Raw genomic sequence first — 18,615 nt, forward strand, 5'->3', positions numbered from 1 at the left:
GCTACGTGATAGTAAGCATTCCAGCACAGTAGGTGGCGGTATATTGTGTGTATGGCGCTGCTCGTCCCGATTCAAGACTGCGAAAATAAACAACAGCCAGAAAGTCGCGCCTGCGCAATACCGGCGCTAATACTATTATTCCAAGATGGCGGACCTCCTAGGCTCTATTTTAAGCTCGATGGAGAAACCTCCGACAGTCGGCGACAAGGAAAGCCGACGAAAGGCTCGAGGTACATACTCTCCACAACTCTTATCGCCACTACTGTTGAAAGGACACATTTATGAAACAGGCATCCTATATCGGAATGCGGATTATTAAAAGGAAAGCGAAAGGTTTTTCTCGTCCTCTGATTGGCCAAGCCAGCTCTCCATCAAGCATGCGTAGTTTTTTTAGTTCTGCCTTAAATTATTAAAAGACTTGTTTAGGTCAACAACACAAACCTGTTAACTAAGTTCAACCTGCACACGGATGCTAAAGACAGTGACACAACCTATAAATACATGTTAGTTTGTGTTTTATTGTATATATCCTATGGTCAAAACCAATACCCAATTAAGATGCATAATTTATGGTTTATTTTTGTTTTAATGGTTGCTTACATATCATAGCAAGTACATGACTAATGAAACCGTTATATGAAGATGATTATTTGTATATAGGAGAGTGGTTACAAAGTGTTTAACATAAAAAGCCCTTACAGATAATTTATATCGTCTTTTCAGAGCAAGCAGCCAGAATGAAGAAGATGCAAGAGGATGAAAAGAGAAAGAAAGCTGACTTTAGGAAAAAGGTGAGCTCTTCCATCCATCTATCCATCTATCAATTGAAAATTAATCTTTAAAGGTACAGTGTGTATAATCTAGTGGCCTCTAGTGGTATGGTGGAAGACTGCAACCAACTTAATCCCCTCCCTTTCCTGTGTCCAAAGCTGTGGGGATTCAGGAATATTGTTGACGTTGACTGTTTTTTTATGGGTTATATTACACCCCCCCCCTTATTGTAGCACTTAGGTTTATGTACACCAATGATTCTTGCACTTTTTGGGTAATATCTTCATTATTGATTGCACTTTTTTTTTCCTCTCTGCCAACCAGTGTGAACGTTCAACTTTGCTCCGAGAGCAGTTGTGTGTGGGAGGTGTGTGTGGCTGTGGGGAGCTCTGTCTGGGCAGCGGGTTATGTTGATGGCAGCGTCCGATAGAGGGTTCAAGGGGACATATTATACCACCAGGTGTGAGTGTGATAAGCTGTTACAAGCCGTTGTGAAAATGTGCCACTTCTGACATCACAGGTGGGCGTGTCCACCTAGATCAGGGATGGGCAACTTTCATGATTAAGAGGGCCACAATTTTTCATCATCACTATCAGAGGGCCACATGACCGCGCTCTTCACCTAATTGGATATGAGAGAAGCTACAAAATAATTAAAAATAAAAACAAATTATGTGTAGATATATGTCTGTATCAGTGGTGGCTGGTGATGAAAGTAACTTTAACATGCCACATGTATGGATTATGTAGTTTTAACATGCTACATGTATTGTTTATGCATCTTTACCATGCTTCATGTATGGATTATGTATCTTTAACATTCTACATGTATGGTCTGTTATTCTGCAGATGGAGAAGGAGGTTTCAGATTTTATTCAGGACAGTACGCAGCCCAAAAGAAAATACACACCCATGGGGAAGATAGAAAGAAGTATAATGTAAGTACAAGTAGAACGTATTCTCTTAAACTAAGTACTCTTAGTTACAAAGGCTAAACACTTAAAGACATCACAACCATAAATATGGGTGATGTACAACGCACCCAAGTCCTATTTTACAGTTTGGAGCTTGACTCGCTTGACACTACTGTGTCACAGGGAGACATTGCTGCAGTAGTAACAATGGGGTTTAAGAGGAAAGTATATCTTCAAATCGCTGTTGCATCAACAATAAGTATCAGATATTTGCATCCCAAAATAACAACAACCCAGGGATCCGAATCACTGCATATTACATTGGTTCTATGGCGAGAAATCATTTTGTCATTTTGTAGGATGACCCACACATTTTTGCTTGTCCAGCAGCCTTGCACTCCAACCGAAATGTTCACCAGTAGTATTGGCCATCACTCTGTGAAAAGGACTTTGAGTTTTTCCTCTAAAGCAAGGGCTGCAGCATCGGAATTAAGCACTGAAAATCTGCCATTGAGTGGACCATAATGCACCACTGGCTAAACTGAACTTTGCATTTCCAGTCTGGTTCTCACAGCTTGGTCATGAAGATCTCTGATCCCGCGGGCATTGTCACAAAGGGAGGGTTAAAATTTGATCGCCTGGGTGCCATATTGAATACGTGTAGTCTTCACGAAGCGATAGTGGCTGTGTTATTGGCAGTGTGATAATTCTGAATGCTGAGTACAGAGCAATGTTTAAATAATTCACAAATCCCCCTTAAGCTTTTTGAAAACAATGTTTTTTCACAGGTCAGATGTATACTTATGTATAATTATCATATTGTACCATCCAGTTTTCTCTAAACTAAAGCCACTTCTCTGTGTTGTTCCTACAGACACGATGTTGCGGAGGTGGCCGGGCTAGCCTCCTTCTCCTTCGGAGAAGACGAGGAGAGTCGCTACGTCATGCTCTTCAAAAAGGTGGGGTGGACAATAGATCACGTTTAATGGTGGATGGACAGTATTTATAGAACACTTCTCTAAACCTGATGGCCACTCACAGAGCGATTAAAATATTTAATCGCGATTAATCGCATTAATGTGATAGTTTACTCACAATTAATCACACATTTTTATCTATTCTAAATGTCCCTTGATTTATTTTCGTCCCATTCTTTTTTTTCTCATTTTAATGCTCTTATCAACATGGAAAAGTGGATCGGCTTGCTTTGTGCAAATGTTTTTTTATTGAAAACAACATTGGCATATACTGTAGTGTTCAATTTCACACTAACATTCTCTCTTGGAGCAGTCATTCACACTTGGGAGCAAATAATCTCTCACACAACGCACAATATAACACTGTCCATCAATAAAAGGGTGGGAAAAAAAAGAATGTTAATCTTGCGCTAAAAAATGGGTTTGCGTTAACGGCGTTAACAGCGTGTTTAACTAACAGCACTAATTCGTACACATTATTCGTACACATTATTCGTCCCCTCATACCACATTTTCCCATTCCTACCTCCTTCATCCGCTCACAGTCACAGAGCGTTTCTCCCAGTCTGCACGGCATGCCCGCACTTTCAACCTCACCTCACCTCAACCCGTCCTGTGTCTGTCTGCAGGAGTCTGCCCCAACCGACGATGAGCTGGAGGCGTACCGCAAGGGAGAGGAGTGGAACCCACAGGTGGCCGAGCAGCGCCGCAGGCTCAAGGTAAGACCCCCACACAGAGCCACGCGCACACACACTGGCACACACACACAGGCACAGGCACACACACACACACACACACACGCAGGCGCACGCTCACACACACCCGCACGCTCACACACACACACACACACAGGCTCACACACTAGCTCACTCTGGCACACACACACTGGCTCACACACACACACACACACACACACACACTGGCTCACACACACACACACACACTGACTCACACCAACCCGGTGGCTACACTGGGGCCTGTGGGTGTCTCCTTGCGTCATGTTTCTTTTGGACCTGCTCCACCAGACATGTTGCGCAGTAGCGTAGGGATCAAGAGGAGCACATAGGAGAATATCGCATAAACAACTAGGAGTGCTCCGCTATACAGTGTTTCATGTGGATTGTTTATGCAGTAAACTTTTGGTATTTTATCTGCCAACCGAAGCCCCAATGACGTCACAGATTGTAGAAGATGCAAAGTAAACCAGAGGTGCATATAGTCTGCAGAGGGACAGGGTTTCTTTGAAAATATACTGCTAATTCAGCGATGCTACACAACGCCGTATGCTACACAAATGTATGCTACACATACATTTCCACCTTCATCATTATTTTGGTCCTATTCCAGGAAATGAAAATAGTATAGTTTAATATAGAATAGATATTCTTGAGAAGTCCGTCATAAACATGTAAAACTGTAGATTTACTACAGGCAGAAAAAAGACTGCTCATATTTCACAACTGAATCTCATAACGCCCTGACAACGAGACACCCTGGACATAAAAAGGTTGAAGAAGATCTACTTGTAATCACTTGTGGTACCCCACCGTATCGCAGTTACTTGCAAGTGACCTGGTTCACTCTTTTTTTTTTTTTTTCAAATGTTATTTCAAAGAAGTGTAAAGAGCAGTTACAATGTGTACACATATACTCCCATTTTACGCCCCTCTTTTCTTTTTTACAAACTAGGCTATTTCCTTCTTTACCGGCCCCTCCCTCTGACTCTGCGCTACGCCATTTTGTATTTGCAGGAGCAGGCAGTGTTGGCGCAGGCGGCTTCTGTCCAGACCAACAAGCTGGAAGCGTCCCCCGCCTCCAACTACCGGGACAAGTACAGCCACCTGATCGGGACGTCTTCCGCTAAGGACGCGGCGCACACGCTGGAGGCCAACAGTGCCTATGGCTGCGGTGAGTGCACCTAGCACCCAAGAGATCATTTATGTTCACTAAACATTGAATGGTCCGCCCACTTTCTAGAATAATCCATCTAAACTGGTGTTTACCTTGCACATACGGGTTATATATATTTATTTATTTGTGTGTATATATATATATATATATATATATATATATATATATATATATATATATATATATTTTTTTTTTTTTTTTTTTTTTTAATTTATTTATTTATTTATTTTAGGCTTCATTTACACTTTATTATTTACTTGTCACCTCCCCCCCTCTCCCTTCTCCCACCTTCTCTTCTCATTGGTCGACGGTTGGACCACTCGCAGTGCCCACGGCGAATAAGCGAGACAAGCGCTCCATCGAGGAGGCCATGAACCAGATCAGAGCCAAGAAGAAGCAGAAGCTGGAGGATCCCACGGGGGCCACGGGGCCCGACGCGGGCAGCAGTCACTCCTGAGGGCCCTGGCACCCACCTGCTCCCTCTCTCTGTGTTAGTGTGAGTTTTTAAAAGTTCAAGAAGCAATATTCGCCGTTAAAGTGTACCAGACGACAGTCGGAGGCCCCACAGCGCCGTGCTGTCCTCCAGTATCTCTTAAGACATCCTCATACGGACAGGGCTCAAACGTACATGTGCAAACCTCCAACCACTGAGGTGTGTGGTCGCTCTTTAGTGGGCTATTTCTATTACAACTGGTTTTAAAATTTAAGTCTGGCAAAACAAAAAGGTCTATAAAGTGTTTTCTCTTTTCCAAACTAAGTCGCAAGTGACAACTGGTTCTCCAGATAAAAGACTAAGTTCCTGAAATGGCCTCAAATATACTGTGACGACATAACATACATTTGCTATAAGGCTGCATAAAAAGCACTACATTTTGTTCAGTAAAAAAGTCCTCGAGACTAGAGTATTTCACATTGACGATAGGAATAAATTCAAAGATGATTAATGATATGTAATTGTGAAGCTATAACCTGTTTGTACATGCACTGTTCCCTTGAAACTCATCATCTGCAACCTTTTCTGTTTGTTTATTTTAATTTTTTTTACTGGTTTATACACCAGAATCGTTTTTTAATGAGGTTCGATAGGGCTACGTGATTTACTGAATACGTTTCAAAACTTCCACACACAAATAACGTATTGTAGCCCAGGAATTAACAGTGGAAGGCGCAAACAAATGTTTTTGAAGTGTCTCCGTTGATCAATGGACGTTTGTTATGGAAATGTTTGGCGCCATCTAGCGACGACATTCATACCAGCCGTTTTCAAATCGTGATGGAAACGGGCAGTTATGGCAAAGGTTCCAAAAGAGGAGGGTGGTTTTAGAATTTATTTTTTTATTATTCATGAAATGAACATATTTGTGGTCATGTCGGCTATGTTGTGTGTTCATAAAAGTCTGGTTCATACAGGTCTAAAGTGTGCCCTTCTTATAAACTAAGGCTACTGCAAAGCGGGTTGTATTTTAAATGGATGTTATATTTATTTCCTGGCTTTTCACTGTGCTTTATAATGTTTCTTATTTGACATACCTGTGTCTGTTTTTATGATTGTCGCCATCGGCATACATGTATGTAAAAGGTAACCTCTATTTCAAATAAAAACTAACAAAAACAGTGTATAGCAATTTTCACGAAATTTATTCCAAATGTATATTCATAGTAGGCCTTTTAGAAATGTTTCCACATAATTGCCTCAAAGGATAGCCATTTCAACAAATCTATTTACTTTCAGGTCCTACTGATCTGCATCAATTGTGTGCCAACCATGTAGGATTGTTTGAATAAATACAATATTTAATTAACTATTTAGTGTAACCGATCACAACGTATCTCATAGCACAATTCTAGTTCTTTGTTTTGGATTTTGCACAACCAATTGGCCCCGAAGTGTCATTTCACAACTTTCTCATGCACGTGTCCTCTCCGCGCCTCTAGGGGGCGCCTCGGGTGAATAAATGATAAATAGCTGCTTTTTATCCTCGTTTCTCGCTGTCCTGCAGATACGCAGCATCCAACTAACTTTTACATCGCGTAGAAGACCCACTCTTAACATATTCAAGACATGAAGCTCATCTCTCTGTTTATTTTCATAACCTGGTTGGCGGATGCAGAGCTGAAAACGACAAAAGGTGAGGGGAAACCATGAGGCAACTTGTTCTGGACTGATTACATAGGTTTAAAGTCAAATTAGTATGAAACTCAATTCATATATTTTTTTTTTTTACATTTTACAATTCCTTATTCTTTGTTGAATACCATTGTCATCGTTGTTCTACCTTCTTTAGCCCATGTTATGGCAGTTTGTAAAGAAAGCAAAAAAAAAAAGATTTATTTTGTTTTTTGGGCAATGCGTGACATTCCTCTACATCTGATCGCTGACATATCTTTTTCATCCAGTGTCGGGGACGACATGCACTTTCAAAGACAAGATCTTCAGTCCCGGAGACAGCTGGCATCCCTACCTCGAGCCCTTTGGCTTCATGTTCTGTATGCGCTGCATGTGCACGGAGGTAGCTTATGGTGCCAATTCTGCACCGTCCCAAAATGCCTCCACTTCCACAGCCTTTTACGCAAAAAAACAACTTAAATCTGGAATTTACGACTTCGTTTGTTTAATTGACGTGACCATTCTCCTCTGCTCTGTATACCGCCACTGTGTGTGTGTGTGTGTGTGTGTGTGTGTGTGTGTGTGTGTGTGTGTGTTGGCCTCGTTAACCGTCTGCGTCCGTCTCTTTTAGGCAGGCCATGTGAAATGTAACACAATCAGGTGTCCTGCGTTGACTTGTGAGAATCCAGTGACCGACCCGCAGCAGTGCTGCCCCCGCTGCCCAGGTTAGCCCACCTCAACACACACAGCTCAACCGTATACACATCTTTATTCCCCCCTCGTGTATACAGGACTGTTTGTTGGGTTCTTCTATCCGCAGACGAGCCCCGGGTCCCTGCAGGACTCCGAGCCTCGGTGAAGACCTGTCGGTACAACGGGAGTGTTTACCAGCCGGGGGAGTCGTTCACCAAACACGACCTGTTCCCGTCCAGACAGACCAACCAGTGCGTCATGTGCACATGCTCAGTGAGTTCCCATCCTAACTTTAGCTGTTTATTAACATAATACCCAGGGACCCTCAACACAAACATAACCAAAACCCCACATACAAATCATACCCAAAATACTAAAGTTTGTGTTTGAGCTGTTATGAAGATGTCTGACAGCTCTGCTTCTTATGTATTTTTTTTGTTGTTGTTTTAATGAAATGGGAAAAATGTATTCCAATTGTCAGTGTAGTTTGAGATGTTTATTATGGCTGTGTTTAAAATGTGGGAATCCTTGTTGAAGTCAGAAAGTTCTTCTGAAAGAGACCTTTAACCTATCACTGAAGACCCCCATTGATTTGACCCATGTCTCTCTGGTACATCCTCACCCACTCTGCTGTTTCCATCGGCAGTAACTCAGCAACATGTTCCATCCTTTTGAACGCAGCCGAGGTAAACAGAGGGAGTGGATGAAGGCTGGACTGAGGGGGCCGGGAGGAAGAACGCTCTTCCTGCCAAATACTGATCATACAGGCTAACCCGGAGGAGCTCATGTTGTCCGGTCTGTTCTTGTTGGCAGGACTGGTATTGACAGCACCTCCTGGACCCAGAGCAGGGTTCTGAACCTAGTGGACACTAATACAAGTCCCCCCAACGCACTGCTGTTATGGCGTATACATGACAGGCAGTGGATTGTATTGTATAATTGTTGAAACAACATGGAGATATGTCATTCAGTCTCTGAATGAGAATCAGCGTGTAAACGCAAGTGGACCAGTAGTCTAAATTCATATAAAATTTTGTTTCAACACGTCTTTCTCTCTCAACCGCAGATAATCAATCTCTTGAATCTGTATATCAATGATGTGATCCATAACCCTCTATCTCCGGTTCCTCCAGAATGGGAACATCTTCTGCGCACTGAAGACCTGCCAGTCCCTGAGCTGCTCCTCCCCAGTCCCCCTGCCAGACACCTGCTGCATGGTCTGCAGAGGTCCTCACACTCTCCTCATGTCTGCATTCTAAATTGTCATGTCCATAGAATATCCTTGAATTTTCATTCAAGGAATTTTTTCCTGCGTTTACCAACACGTAGAAGAATATACCGTCTGGGATCATTGAAACACAACCACCTGTCTGTCTGCCTCCCACACACCTGGCTTGACAGCCAATCACAGCTACACATCTGTATTGGAACGTGCTCACAATGATGAGTGGCTACTCAGATGGACGTTGCATGTACTTTGCCTGCATACTGACACGATGATGATTGGTCCTCCTCCAGATCAGATGACCAGCGGCTCCTCGTCCCTAGAGGATGGAAACCAACAGCTGAACCGGGGCGTTGTAAGTCCATTTATGAACCTTCATGATGACAGTTATTTAATATGTGTTGAATACTTTTATAGATGTTTAATACACCAGGTGTTGAGTAAAACCATTCTTGCAGATTGTAACCGAAGTATCCACTAACACAACTGGGTTTATTTCTGCCCACCAGAGACACTCTGTGGACCAGTGCTCTGAGGAGCCGCTGGTGAGGGACCGGTTGGGGCCCCTGGGGGCCACCCTGTCCTCACTCAAGAGCAGCCCCAGGTCTGGGCCCTGGGGCCTGGGTCTGGGTCTGGGCAAGCTCAACCTGAAGGGAGCCGCAGACACCACTGTCAAGATCTTCTTACAGAAGAAACAGCAGAAAGGTTTGTTTTTTAACCTCTTGTATTAATCCGCACTGCTCCGCAGCCACTCCAACTACAACACAACCCTGCTTTACTGTTTGGTTACTTTAGGAGGCACAATATTTTGGTCAACACTAGACTGATGATATTAAAGATATTGATTATAATAATAATGGTAGTAACAATAATAATAATAATTATTGTTATTATAACTATTGTGTTGAGTATACACATTAATAAATGGGTAATTATTATTTAAACAAATATATATAAAATCAATTGTAATAATAATAATTAATATTGATCATTACTAACTAATACTCCACCGATTAACCTTTGCAACAACGTTGCTGTTCGAGTCACATCCTTAACAGCATGCGTCTCCTCCAGCGTGTTCGTACAACAGTAAGACGTACTCCCACGGGGAGACCTGGCACCCTGTCCTGGGACGCGTCCTGGAGTGCATCCTGTGCTCGTGCAGCGACGGCCTGCAGGATTGCCGACGCATCACCTGTCCCAACCAGTACCCCTGCAAACGACCCACCAAGTCAGCGGGGAAGTGCTGCAAGACCTGCCCAGGTAGGACAGTAGAAGAGTAGAGGCCTGAACGTTGTGCCCTGAGGAACACCAGTGTGCCTCGAGGCAGCGCTTGGAGCGCCTTGAAATGTGGTCGGCTTCAATTGGATGGATAAGAGGATCTACAAATGTAAAATAAGGGGGACCAGAGCAAAGCGGGCAAAGTCAATTACGGATATCTGTTAACAATTATTCCTGGCACAGCAATGTGAAAAAAAAGCCATTCGTCCATCTTGACCAACCACGAACAACACACCACTGAACATAAAATATTTGCTCCTGCAAAAACGTAATTGTGTGTATTTGTATTTATTATTTTGGTGGCGTGCTCCACCCCCAACATTTTCTTTGCCAGCTAAAGCCAGTACCAACCATCAATGCACGTGGAATGCATTTGGCCCTAGATTGTATTGAAAAGACAGTTGAAGTACCTTGAATTTCTAGTTTGGATTGTTTTGGATGTGTGGGAGTGATTGATTCAACGATCGGTCCAAAGCCCTATGCCATCCCCCCAATGTTGTGCTTCTTGCTTCCAGAGCTTCGGGCTGAGACGAACCAGAGCAAGTGTCACCATGGTTACCGAAACAACGTTCTCGTCTACAAGGTGGAACCAGTGCGAAACGACTCAGACGATATCAGAACCATCGCCATTGAAAGGTCGGGGCTAACGGAGATCGAACTCCAAACCTGGAAGACGGTGGGAGGTAATGTGGAGCTTCAGAAAAAAACACATTTATTTACAGTGGATTATAGTTTTAGACAGGTAAAATTGCTAAACCGCTGTGTTTTGACTTTCATTACCCTTGCAGAGGATTTACAGTTGTTGGAAATCGCAGAAGTGGAACGTAGAAACGTCACGGATCGCCCTGAAAGCTACACGCTGCTCGCCACAGTTGCTGAAGGTTGGTTGATTCCTTGTTCTACACTCTTGACATATTTATACATAATATAAATCTTCAAATGATATGGCAGTGGCACTTTTTTTTGTTTTTCAAAAGGTTTTGCTTATATTTTATTGAAATCATTCCAATTATTATTTTGATTATTATATTCAACTTTTCTGTTGCTGAGGCTTTTGCGCGTTTTCTTGCAGACACCTGGAAAAAGTTTAGGGGGGAGAATATTGGTGACAGTTCTCAAACGACGGTTTGCGATGATGGCATCAGGGAGATAGTCAATTATTTAAACCCCAAGCACACTGAAGATATGTGTTCACCTTAAACACACGACGGAGATACAGTCAAATCCCAGCTAAAGCAGGATCATCGCTCATATACCACAGACTTCTGTCACAAAACCAACCACAATATTTATAGAAAGAGCTTTTTTTTAGAATTGTTTGACTTTTGCTATTGTACATCATAAGGTAGAACTGTTTATAAAAATAGTTTTTACATACATACTGCAACAAACAATATACAGTTTATGACAGTATGGCAAAATATAAAAACTTAAAATGTTTACATTACCAGTATCAAAAACTTTGAGATAACTTTGAGTTGAGATATAAAGATCATTGCGGTCAGAATCTCTTGTACCATCTGTTCTATGTGCTACTTAAACAGTTACTGTTTTGTTAACAATGTCTCCATATAACATTGTACGTGTTATGTTATAAAACATTTCAGACAGGGGGTTATTAACCTAAGTCAACAGCCTTTCCAAACTTGACTGTCATTCTGTTGAGTTACTTTGTTGTCTTTTTATATTTATTGTACATATAAAAGTCTTATGAACTTAAATAATGCCTTGTCATGCTTATTGTATGATTCATATGTATGTATCTATACATCCATACACATTTTGAGTAATGCTTCGGGTTTCTCTAAACGTTAAAAACATAGGAATCTGTGTTATCCCGCTGTGAAGAGGCTGAGCATCCACACCCGTGTAAGACTCTACCTTCTCAATCTTTAACATTCCACAAAATCATCCACAAAATCTAAAAAAGTTTTTAGAATAATTTTAGACTAGATTTTGTGGGCATATGAAGTCCCTTGTAGCTAAACTTACCTATGAAAAAGGCTGTATATATTTACAGTAGGTAGATCAAATAACCTTTAGCTACCTAATGTGGAACATCGCTGGAAAATGTGTAGCGTCTTTCTTCTGGAAGGTTGTAAAGGTGTGTTTAATAAGTAATGAGCACCACATATAGGCTCCTCTACTGTTGGCTGCTCCTCACTCTCCAAAGAACGCCAGATGGGGCCGAGGCTCTGCACCAGAACTCACATTAAGTATTGGAGGATAAATCAAAAGCAGAGGAGTCCCACCAGCACCACCGAAACACACCCATAGTGAGGTAGCAGATATCACAGCAGAATTTTAAAAACACCAGATACAGTGTATCACAATAGTAGTATTAACAACACACCCATAGCAAGGTAGCATTTATAAATAAACATCAGATATCACAGAAGTAGTATTAATACCCCCAGATATCGCACTAGTAGAATTAAAAACACACCCATAGCAAAGTAGCATTTATAAAAATACACCAGATATCACAGTAGTAGTATTAAATACACACCAGATATCACAGTAGTAGTATTAAAAACACACCAGATATCACAGTAGTAGTATTAATAACACCAGATATCACAGTAGTATTCTGATAAACACACCAGATACTGCAGTAGTATTCTTATAAACACACCAGTTACTGCAGTTCCAGATATCGATATCGCAATAGTACTATTATAAAGAAAAACAGATACTGCAGTAATACTGTTCAGAAAGGCCATCCCCTTATAGTAAGTGATGCTATAAGGGGATGTTATATTAAATGCTACATGGTAAATTGATGGGATTCAAATAAAGTTTCTACAATGAACTTGAAGCAGTCTTTCTCTTTTATAAGACCTTCACAAAACAGACCTTTCCTTTAAACTGAGGTTGTTTTTATCAAGGTTTTAATCCACAGTTCTGGTTTCACACTGGTGTTCATTCCATGTACGATCAACATCTGGGTATGTGCACACTGAACGTTTTAACATGTATGGAAACCTGAGTCAAAGCGCAAGTCCTGTTGTGGATGACAGGCGCTGTAGATTTATAACAATCATCCAACTTTTCAGCATAACATCGAGCAAACGCTCACAGCTACTTTTCTGCACACCAGTAATGGTTCCTCGAACTCAGTCTGGCAACACTTGTGATTACTTGTTGGATGTCTGCGATTCGATTATTCTCAGACTCGCTTGTAAGTCTCTTTGGATAGAAGCATCTGCCGAATGTAAATATCCATGTTCATATCCCTATTCACTTATCTTAAAATTATTCCCATGCGGCAAAATACGTAAAATATTCAAATTAGGTCATGCCGGTAGATGAGTGGGTTGCTGGTTCCATCCTCTGCCATTGTATACCTAGGCAAGGGACTAAACCCATACAGCTCTTAACAAGCCAGCTGTTGTGTCGACGCAGTACATGTTCTGTGTAATATGAGGCAGGATTTAGACAAGGCTTTGGACATCCCTCCAGGCACGGCTAGAAGTGCAATGGTTGCCACGTGAACAGACATGATGGAATAATGGCAAACTAACAACGTTAAACCTAGAACATAAACACACTTGCTTCTGAGTGAAGTGCAGGAAATTGAGGCGAGATGTGTACATAATGTATACATACAAGAAGTAATGTTGATGTATGAACTGGGAGAGACAAAAACAGTTCAAAACAATATATGGAGGCCTTAGTTGCTTTCTATGCTCTCCCTTTCTCCTTCTCTATGCTTTATCTTTCTCATTCTCTATGCTCTCTTTTTCCTTCTCTATGCTCTCTCTTTCTCCTTCTCTCCTTCGTAATGTCGGAATGTTGTTTCTGTCTCACATCAGACCTCCCTCCCTCTCTCTCTCTCACAAGCGCTCTCCTCTTATCCCACCTCTATCCCTCTTCCCCATCTTTCACATCTCTTAATCACTAAACAAATTGCCTCCCCTTAATTTTTTGAATGAAGGCCCAAGTCCTTATTTTTTGGGGTTACTCATGTGTGTAACCGTTGTGTGAAACCAACTGATTTTTACATTCAAAATAATATCCTATAATATTATTTAATAATATAATGATTTCCTAAATGTCTTGTAGAGGCTGATTGAGTGATCCATGTCTATATTATCTTGTATTATTCGACAACGGATTGTAAAAAAAAAAGACAATCTGACGATAATACAGATTTTGAATATTCTACAATTAGTCCATATTTTGTGTCTCCAAGAGGCCGTTGCCGTGGCCGGCTGAGCTCTGCATGCCAGTGCTTGGCCCGGGCTGTGGGACCAGCTGGGGGTAGTCACCGGGCATAAATCAGCCTGATTGGAGCCCGTACCCCGCCCGAGACAGTCTAGCAGCACTTCAGAGCGGCGACCGGCCTCCAGGTCAGGACAAGGTCAAGCGTTATTTAATTCCGATTGAAGAGGTAATTTTCTTTTAATTAGGATTTTCGCAGGTTTCTGCGTAAACACGTCACCTTTGTTTAATTCAACACCCGAAAAGAGTTTGTTTTCTTCTTTATATCAGGAGATGACTACCAGCAATGTGTTATGTATAAGACTATACTAAGTGTATTTTAGCAAACATTTGAATGGGAAACAGGCTTCAAACGTTAGTTGCTTGTGCCATATTTTATTGGTTAATGAGCATTAATGATGGAAACCCCTGCACAAGCCTTACAATGTACTTGGATCAAACATGCAAATTAATATAAGCGAAATCATTGCTCTTTCAAGGCGTTTAACAACGTGAAACCAAGCGAGGAGAGAGCATAATGTGCGCTGCAGCTGCTCTGTCCCGGGCCGGGTGTGCCAGCGTTTCTGGGCCATGGAAGTGGTGAGAAACCTGTAAGAACGACGCTTTGGTTGAAAAGCCACCAAGCATTACACTAACCAGCTCCGACAGACGTGTTTGCTTTTGTAGCTGATTAACGTGCTCGGGATAACCCCGGAGTTTATACTTCATCAAAATACTTCCGAAATTTGTTAAGGGCCCTGTTTTCCACACCCTGGTCCTGTCCTTAATTAAGATGGCCGCGGTCGACCCTATGGCCCCTGGCTGGACTGCTTCCCGGGTACAGACAGACAGACGAGGGCTTCTTGTCATAACTACTCTTTTCACACATGCACCATTTCGCTTTTTGTGTGAAGGGTCACTGGAAAAAAAAGTAGCCCTACAACCTCTCAGGAAAAATGTTTGATGCCGAAAACAGACCAACTCCACATCTAAATCAATTCAGTTGACAGTTCAAGCTCCACCCTCTCAAACGTACCCTGTACACCTAGTATAATTACAGGAAATAACTAATTAGTCTAGGTGGCATTTGAATTAAGCTGGCCCGCTGCTGACAAGCATTGTTAATTCTGTTTTTGGGCCTATTTTTTAGCTGACACTGGTGTTTGAGTCACCCTGGGACTTTTGTCAGAGCTGTTGGCTCTTGATTTGAGAGTTAAACAAATCATAACAAGACATTTCTCTGGTTTGATTGCTGTTGCCAATGCTGATTGTTCCAGATGTGAGCTTTCAAACAATGTTAGCACACGCATGCCCTCGCGCACAACTTATACACACACCGCACACACACTGGAAACATTGCATGCACATACACACTCAAACACATCACATGTCCATACACTACAAAAACAAACATTACACATGCACACACACACATACACACACACACACACACACACACACACACACACACACACACACACACACACACACACAAAGTCTCTCTCTCTCTCTGGCACAACCTCCCTGCCTGACTCATCTGTGTCTTGAGATCGGACCAGCAGAATTGTGCTGATGCCTGACCTTTTCCCCATTCGTGCTTCTGGAGGAATGTCTCCTGCTCATCAATATGTATGTATTTAACACTTTCCTCAAGTATCCTCTGCATATTTGTTTATACAAAAGTATAAACAAACTACAAAGTGTTTAGTATGTTTATGTATTTGAATAGTTTGATGACAAGGTCAAAGTGCTAATCTTGAAGATGTTCATGTAAATAAATGTATATTTTGTTGTATATAAATGTATTTTTCACAATGGTAATTGATTAGCCCTTGCACTTGCAGTATCATGAATGTGACTAACTGGTTGTCGGTGGCAGCACTGTTTGTATCTCTGGAGAAACTAACCGCTTATCATCGAAGATATCGCCAAAGAGAAGGAAACGGAAATCTTCAAGCCTACCACTTTAACAGTCCGTTAGCACTAGGGGGGGGGGGGGTGATGACTACGGTGGCCTGTACTGGCCTGTTTTGCGAAAAAGCGGCATTTATGTTAATTGCACCAAGGTCGATTTTAGACGGCTGTAGCCAGCTAATAAATCGGTTTAACCAATCACAATGGGTTATCTTTGTCCTAGTCCATGTACATGTTGTAGGCCATGTAGGTCTACTTAATAACGTATTGACATGCTCAACACAGTCCTCCCTTTGCGTCCATAGTGGTACATTCTTTGTACATTATAGACCTATAATTATTGCCATCTATTATATATATCAATATATATATATATATATATATATATATATATATATATATATATTTATTTATAACATAGCAATACTTATAGTTATTATTAACCTCAATAGCAGTCTGCGTTACAAGCCAATGTTAACTTCTACTCCAGTACTTGCATATAGCTTGTTTTTGATAACATAACATGAGTGTACAGTTTTGTTTTGGATATTATCTTTCTCCGAAAGAGTGATAGCCTACTTTTAGTTATCAGAGAGGGAAACAACATAAAAATTAACACATCCAAACCATGGAGGTACTTAAGAATGTACGCCCACTCATCATAATCCCCCTCAACCACACTCTGCCATTCACTGCACTATTTTACACTTAGATTAGATGTTTTGGTGAAATATTTTATGTATTTACAGGTCTTCATAATCTAGACACCACTAAATTCTACACAGTGCACCTTTAAGGATGAAGCTGCTCCAACAACAGCTACTGTGAAATATATATATATATATATATATATATATATATATATATATATATATATGTGGCTATGGTGTTATGGAGATTTAACAAGGCGATGCGTTTGCAGCATTATTTTCAACTACAAAGCAGCTCCTTGAAAACCACTCTATAAACCGCTAAATTTATATTTTATATACAGACTGACATACAGACTGGTCATGGACATGCGTTTTGGCTAGAAGTAATGCCCATTCGATTCTGAAGTCGTTGGAGCGGTAGAATAATAAGTACTTAACGTGTAATGCTCAGTGTCTCTGAAAGGCAAGATTGGACTGTTTTCTGCTGTATCCAACTGTAGGTCTAGATACCATTTCTTGGCCTAGTTTCTTGACCTGGCACAAACAACGGAATTCAAATCCTGACCTCAGTGCGATGGAAACAAGCATGTCAAATCGTCGGCTTTAAACCAACTCATGCTTTCGCAAACTTGTTCTTTCTCATCTACTGTATAAGACAATGAACAAGAGCACTGAAATGTATTGTCAGATTGTTATTCAATAGCATATTGTATAGGATATCATAGTGATTTAGATTAACATAGAATTGGATGAAAAGGTTCCAATACATGGTCTGTGTTTATTTCATCTCTTCTGTAAAAACAAATTACATATGATATAATGTCATATACCTGATGCTTTCATATACAAAAGACTACTCTTCAGATAAGATAAGAACACTTGATCCTGTGAAGGAAGAGTTATTGTTTTCTTCATACGCAACAACAGACAGAGATAAAGCAGCCAACTTGTTATTCACTTCTACCTTAGGAGGCCCCAACACTTTTCACGCAATAAAGTATTTCATATTCAAAGCGTCATTCACAGATGCCATGATGTTGAAAGGCTGGGTTTGCGTTCAGAATACACATTGATTTATACCACCTGGGCTAAGAGGAGCATTCCACATCTGCCGTCCACGCAGTGGATCCATAATTACAATCATGTGGGAGCGAGAGCCGCCAAGTCAAAGGCCAGGGCGGGAACACAGCGTGGAAACCAGAGGTGTCAATAGAAAAGGCTTCCTTGCTTAATTAGACAGACGAGACCACAGAGTTAAAGGTTTGCACTCAAAACGACTTCATGGAACATGTTTTTATTGGTTATTTCTGTGAATTTCTTTACGACAAGGGATTACATAAAACTACAGCAAAAAGAAGAGTTGGCAATGGAGGTTTGCAGACCTGCAACACATGGGTGAAACATGCCCATAATAATGTGTTATTTGGTAAATGAATGAAAACACGTCATTACTTGTGTTGCGCTAATAGAAAGGGATGTAACGAGGAAACAAGGACATGGCCTGCAGTTGAACACTGGGTTGAAGGGTACATTTCCTTTTCCATTTTCAGATGGAAAGAAAGGATATGCACAGAAAGAGTAAACACACACATGGCTGGAGAATGGGCTTTAGTGTCTATAGGGATTGGACATCAGAATGCATGATTGGATTTTTGTTGGCATCACATTGAGAGGACTGAAGATTGTTGTAGCACGGTAAAATCCTAAATCAATGCAAATGTACCATAACCAACAAACACTGTGGCTGTTTCAAACACAACAATGTCACGCCATAATAACTAATAATTGCACTTACTTTATACATTACTGATAATAAATGACCAAAAAATGATTACTACCTAACCGTAACTAACACTGCGATGTGACGTCACGATGTACAAGCCCTGTAATGAAGACAACGCCCCAATGCTCAGTACTATCCCATTGACTAAACGGTAGAGCATTGATCTCATCTCTCTATACAATA

General features: G+C 41.2%; 2 protein-coding genes across 2 annotated transcripts; both read left to right on the forward strand.

Annotated features, from left to right (window-relative positions):
- Positions 1-145: 145 nt before the first annotated feature.
- spag7 (sperm associated antigen 7) lies at positions 146-6,190 on the forward strand (the record flags this gene model as incomplete). The annotated part of the gene is made up of 7 exons (XM_084474678.1): positions 146-230; positions 724-791; positions 1,621-1,709; positions 2,560-2,644; positions 3,292-3,381; positions 4,414-4,570; positions 4,900-6,190. 7 exons carry the CDS (start codon positions 146-148, stop codon positions 5,028-5,030), a joined length of 705 nt encoding a protein of 234 aa, XP_084330804.1. The 3' UTR covers positions 5,031-6,190.
- A 386-nt stretch (positions 6,191-6,576) lies between these two features.
- Positions 6,577-11,506, forward strand: chrdl2 (chordin-like 2). Its single transcript, XM_084474671.1, has 11 exons — positions 6,577-6,702; positions 6,971-7,083; positions 7,312-7,405; positions 7,501-7,646; positions 8,507-8,600; positions 8,892-8,953; positions 9,108-9,303; positions 9,673-9,861; positions 10,395-10,562; positions 10,668-10,760; positions 10,952-11,506. The coding sequence occupies exons 1-11, from the start codon at positions 6,636-6,638 to the stop codon at positions 11,077-11,079; spliced, it is 1,350 nt and encodes a 449-aa protein (XP_084330797.1). The 5' UTR covers positions 6,577-6,635; the 3' UTR covers positions 11,080-11,506.
- Positions 11,507-18,615: the final 7,109 nt, after the last annotated feature.

This window comes from Micromesistius poutassou (assembly GCF_964030765.1).
Source record: "Micromesistius poutassou genome assembly, chromosome: 10".
NCBI lineage: Eukaryota > Metazoa > Chordata > Actinopteri > Gadiformes > Gadidae > Micromesistius > Micromesistius poutassou.

Bases quoted from the DNA above. Each gene is read 5' to 3' on its own strand.
- chrdl2 (XM_084474671.1), top strand. From the start codon at position 6,636: ATGAAGCTCATCTCTCTGTTTATTTTCATAACCTGGTTGGCGGATGCA. The intron at 9,862-10,394 runs GTAGGACAGTAG...TCTTGCTTCCAG, and splicing joins GTGCTGCAAGACCTGCCCAG to AGCTTCGGGCTGAGACGAAC. The intron at 10,563-10,667 runs GTAATGTGGAGC...TTACCCTTGCAG, and splicing joins AACCTGGAAGACGGTGGGAG to AGGATTTACAGTTGTTGGAA.